Here is a 5,349-nt window from a genome sequence, read left to right as displayed (position 1 = left end):
AAAAAAAAAAGCCAGGCAGGGTGCCTCACGCCTGTAATCCCAGCGCTTTGGAAGGCCGAGGCAGGCAGATCACGAGGTCAGGAGATCGAGACCATTTGGCTAACAACGGTGAAACCCTGTCTCTACTAAAAAAAAAATACACAAAATTAGCCGGGCGTGGTGGCGGGCACCAGTAGTCCCAGCTACTCCGGAGGCTGAGGCAGGAGAATGGCGTGAACCCGGGAGGCGGAGCTTGCAGTGAGCTGAGATTGCGCCACTGTACTCCATGCTGGGTGACAGAGAGACACTCTGTCTCAAAAAAATAAAAATTAAAAAATAAGGCCGACTGGCCAGGCGCAGTGGCTCAAACCTGCAATCCCAGCACTTTGGGAAGCCAAGGCGGGTGGATCGCTAGGTCAGGAGATCGAGACTATCCTGGCGAACACAGTGAAACCTCGTGTCTACTAAAAATACAAAAAATTAGCCAGGTGTGGTGGCAGGCACCTGTAGTCCCAGCTACTTGGGAGGCTGAGGCAGGAGAACGGTGTGAACCTGGGGAGCGGAGCTTGCAGTGAGCGGACATCACGCCACTGCACTCTGGCCTGGGCGACAGAGCAAGACTCCATCTCAAAAAAAAAAAAGAAGGCCAGTGTGGTGGCTCACGCCTCTAATCCCAGCACTTCGGGAGGCCGAAACGGGCAGATCACGAGGTCAGGAGATCGAGACCATCCTGGCTAACATGGTGAAATCCTGTCTCTACTAAAAAATACAAAAAAGTAGCCGGGCGTGGTGGCAGGTGCCTGTAATCCCAGCTACTCGGGAGGCTGAGGCAGGAGAATGGCGGGAACCTGGGAGGCAGAGCTTGCAGTGAGCCAAGATTGTACCACTGCAGTTCAGCCTGGGTGACACAGCAAGACTCTCTCAAAAAATACATGTATATTTTGAACACAAATTGACCCTAAGTGAGGTTTCAACAACAAATCCTACTGATGGCACTGGAGAAGCCCTGAAGTCTGTGGCAGGAAACACTGAGGCTGTCAGTGTTCACGCCCACTGACACAGGTGACTGCAGCTGCTCTTCTCCTAGAAGCAGAATGTCCTGACTAAGGCTGATTCCACTGCTTTTTATAACGGCTAAGACTCCAGAACGGCAAGTTCACGAGACAGGAATGAAAGCGTGCTTTCCTTTCACTCACCAGGATGTGAGCTGGGGCATCCTAGCAAGACTGGACCATACGAGCTGGTGCATGTTTTTCACATTTTATGACAGCCTTTTCTGTATCTTTCACCCAGAAGCTCTGTTTCATTAACTTTTTTAATTTAGAAAAGTACCCAAATGGGCTACTTTTATTTACCCAACTCACCCATCCTAAAAAAGGGAGATGAGTTTGGGAGGCTAAAAAAGGGAGAACCAGTTGGGTGTGGTGGCTCACGCTTGTAATCCCAGCACTTTGGGAGGCCAAGGCAGGCAGATCACGAGGTGAGGAGATTGAGATTATCCTGCCTAACACGGTGAAACCCCGTCTCTACTAAAAATACAAAAAATTAGCTGGGCGTGGTGGTGGGCACCTGTAGCTGGGTGTAGTCCCAGCTAATCGGGAGGCTGAGGCAGGAGAATAGTGGGAACCTGGGAGGCGGAGCTTGCAGTGAGCTGAGATTGTGCCACTGCACTCTAGCCTGGGTGACAGAGCAAGACTCTGTCTCAAAAAAAAAAAAAAAAAGGGAGAACCAAGGCCAGACACAGTGGCTCATGCCTGTAATCCCAGCACTTTGGGAGGCTGAGGTGGGCAGATCACCTGACGTCAGGAGCTCGAGACCAGCCTGACCAACATGGAGAAACCTGGTCTCTACTAAAAATACAAAATTAGCCAGGCGTGGTGCCACATGCCTGTAATTCCAGCTAGTCGGGAGGCTGAGGCAGAAGAATTGCTTGAACCCAGGAGGCGGAGGTTGCGGTGAGCAGAGATGGCACCATTGCACTCTAGCCTGGGCAACAAGCGCAAAACTCTGCCTCAAAAAAAAAAAAAAAAAAAAAGGGATAACCAAGAGCCAGCCACAATGCTTCCCTGGCAGCGTTTTCATGTTTATTTAAAGGCTGCTCAGCTGGGCGCAGTGGCTCATGCCTCTAATCCCAGCACTTTGGGAGGCTGAGGCGGGCGGATCACCTGAGGTCAGGAGTTCGAAACCAGCCTGACCAACATGGAGAAACCCAATCTCCACTAAAAATACAAAATTAGCTGGGCGTGGTGCTGCACGCCTGTAAACACAGCTACTTGGGAGGCTGATGCAGGAGAATCACTTGAACTCCAGAGGCAGAGGTCGCGGTGAGCTGAGATCGTGCCATTGCACTCCAGCCTGGGCAACAAGAGAGAAATTCTGCCTCAAAAAATAAAATAAAAAGGCTGCTCTATCGCGCCCTAAAATTCCAGGAAAACCTTGGACATAGAACTGGCAGCCACTTGGGGTTGATTCACGGCTTCAAGGCCAATTCTAGACTCACAGACACAGTTCTGCCCCCACCCCCAGCCCCTGGGAAGAGCTGCTTTGGACTCCACTGGGTGGGAAGCCGGGCTCACCAGCGGCATTGTAGTCGATCCTCCACATTCGCTGTGACGCTGGCCGGTCTGGACACGGGATGACGAATGAGACGACAAACACCACAAAAAGGCAGAGAAACAATGAAAGAAAAAACGCCACCGTTCGGCAACGGGAGAGCCGGGACTGTGGAGGTGTGCTTTTCAAGTTATCCTCATTTTTCGATGGGTTTCCCAGATTTTCCTGCGATTTTCTTTCTTCATTTTTCAAGGGGTGGACTTCGGCTTCTAAGTCCTGGTGGTCCAACATCACGGGCACACCTCAAAGTTTAACTCCTGGTCACTGTGTCAATAAAGCAAGAGGTCGGCAAGGCCAGCAGTCCCACGGCACAAAGCTGCAGCACAGAGGGGTCTGCTGGTGTCAGCTTCTCGGGGAGCTGGCTGCAGCTGTAACTATGGGCCGTCAGCCCAGTAAATAAAAACTAAATAAATGTTTAGGGTGTCAGTCTTAACAGATTATACTTAAGAAGGTCTCTAACTAATGTGGAAAGACGAATTAGCTGTGTAGGGCCAGCAAGCAGGAACTATTTTCATCCTGAACACGCTGGTGCTTCCTGCCTGCCGAACCCAGGAAATGCTGAAGGAGCTCCAGGGCAGTGCTGGGCCAGGGGTGACGACGCTGCAACCCACACCCTGCAAGTTCACTAAGCCCCACCTACTCAGCCTCAGAGCACATCTGAGTCACCTTCCACCGGCCTCAGCTCGGATGGGAAAGGTGACCCAGGTGTGCACACAGGGGCTCCCTGGAGAGCCCCAGACTCAAAATTCAAAGTTCCAGGGCGAAGATGGGCTCCGGGCGGGCAGCCTCGCACCCCTCTGGCTGTGTGACCAGGACATACGCTTTCACTGAACTGTGCCTCACTTCCTTCTCTGTAAAAGAAATAATATCTACTTTAGAAGCCTATTCTAAGGATTAAATAATTAAATGCATAGAAAGCACTTATAAGATCATCTGATACACAGTAAACATTCAAACACTACCTAATTATTATTAATAAAATATGTTCATGGATAAGCACAGACTAACTAGGAAAAAATAAAATATGTACAAACAGAAGTCCACAGGGGAGGACAGGGGACGGCTGTGTGGAGTGAGCTCAGGGCTGGGCGTAACTTCTGAGCCCCGACTCTGAGGGGAAAAACATGCCCTCTCCTTGCCCTGGTTCCGGCTGGCTGGACCGGGGGTGGACGTGGTGAGGAAACTGGCAGTCCCTGTCTTAGAAACAAAAATGGAAAACACATTTGAAGATAGGAAAGGCACAGGGCCTCTGATATCTGCCAACCACCACCACCCAGCCTGAGCTGCTTCGACTGTATAAAAGAGAAAAAAAAAACTTCCATTTTGTCTCAGGCAAGATTTTTGTTATTTTGGTCCTTTTTGAACAGCCAACCCGATGTCCTAACACATCATACTGCGAGACTGGACATGATTGGGCAGATTTGAGGTAAAATCTTCATTTACCCAAAAAGGAAGTCAACAGTTCACAACAAAGGGAGGGGTGAAAGCTGAAAGAGGGCGTGCGGAGCTCAGCGAAGGAACACAAGGAAGTGCTGAGCTGAAAGCTGCACCCTCTGGGGAAGGGTCAGGAAAACAGAGAGATAAGGGACCGCTGGCTTTTGTTTTAGACTGTTCACTCGGACTTTGTCTTTTCCTAATTATCTAATAAAAATAATTCACGTAATAACCTGTGTATGCCACTAGAATGGCTTTAATTTTAAAAGGAAAAATGACAAGTCTGGGTGAGGATGTGGAGAAATCGGAACCATAGTACATTGCTCGTGGGACTGTAAAATGATGCAGCTGCTGTGAAAAACAGTCTGGCAGATCCTCAAAAAGTTAAACATAGAACTACCATATTCTCCAGCAAGTCCAGTCCTAGGTGTACACCCACAAGAATTAAAAAAAAGAGACTTTCCGGCCGGGCACGGTGGCTCACGCCTGTAATCCCAGCACTTTGGGAGGCTGAGGCAGGCAAATCACAAGGTCAAAAGATTGAGACTATCCTGGCCAACATAGTGAAAACCCCATCTCTACTAAAAATACAAAAACTGGCTGGACATGCGCCCGGCCTAGACCCCATCTCTTAAAAAAAAAACAAACGTGGCTAGGCATGGTGGCTCACGCCTGTAATCGCAGCACTTTGGGAGGCCGAGTGAGTGGATTGCTTGAGCTCAGGAGTTTGAGACCAGCCTGGGCAACGTAGTAAGACTCGGTCTCTACTAAAAATACCAAAAAAATTAGCCGGGTATGGTGGCGCTCACCTGTGGTCCCAGCTACTTAGGAGGCTGGGGTAGGAAGATGACTAGAGCCCAGAGGGGCAGAGGCTGCAGTGAGCTGAGATCCGGCCACTGCACTCCCACCTGGGTGACAGAGCGAGACTCCATCTCAAAAAAAAAACAAACAAACAAAAACCCCACCGCAGAGGCTCAAACAAAAACTTGTAAATCAGTGTTCATATTGGTTCATCATTAACAACAGCCAAAACGTAGAAACAACCCAGATGTCCAACAACGTATGAACATATAGCCCGGGCGCAGTGGCTCATGCCTGTAATCCCAGCACTTTGGGAGGCCAAGGCAGGCAGATCACGAGGTCAGGAGTTCGAGACCAGCCTGGCCAATACGGTGAAAGCCGTCTCTACTAAAAATACAACCATCCTGGCTAACACGGTGAAACCCCGTCTCTACTAAAAATACAAAAAAAAAAACTAGCCGGGCGACGTGGCGGGCGTCTGTAGTCCCAGCTACTTGGGAGGCTGAGGCAGGAGAATGGCGT

The 5,349-nt window shown here is 49.9% G+C and overlaps 1 protein-coding gene across 4 annotated transcripts in view; it reads right to left on the bottom strand.

The window, feature by feature from the left end:
* The window catches only part of ITFG3 (integrin alpha FG-GAP repeat containing 3), a 36,776-nt gene that overhangs the window by 14,459 nt on the left and 16,968 nt on the right, over positions 1-5,349 (bottom strand). For 3 of the 4 annotated variants that reach the window (XR_001004551.1, XM_011966876.1, XM_011966874.1), the window contains exon 3: positions 2,556-2,856. Coding sequence is in view for 3 of the 4 variants with exons in the window: in XM_011966876.1 (XP_011822266.1) it covers positions 2,556-2,823 (268 nt within the window). In the remaining variant the exon portion in view is untranslated. The remainder of the gene's footprint in view (positions 1-2,555; positions 2,857-5,349) is intronic. The other variant, XM_011966875.1, reaches the window with a different exon arrangement.

Source organism: Mandrillus leucophaeus, unplaced genomic scaffold (assembly GCF_000951045.1).
Source record: "Mandrillus leucophaeus isolate KB7577 unplaced genomic scaffold, Mleu.le_1.0 Scaffold78, whole genome shotgun sequence".
In the NCBI taxonomy this organism is placed as follows: Eukaryota; Metazoa; Chordata; class Mammalia; order Primates; family Cercopithecidae; genus Mandrillus; species Mandrillus leucophaeus.
This window is presented reverse-complemented; position numbering and strand designations above follow the sequence as displayed.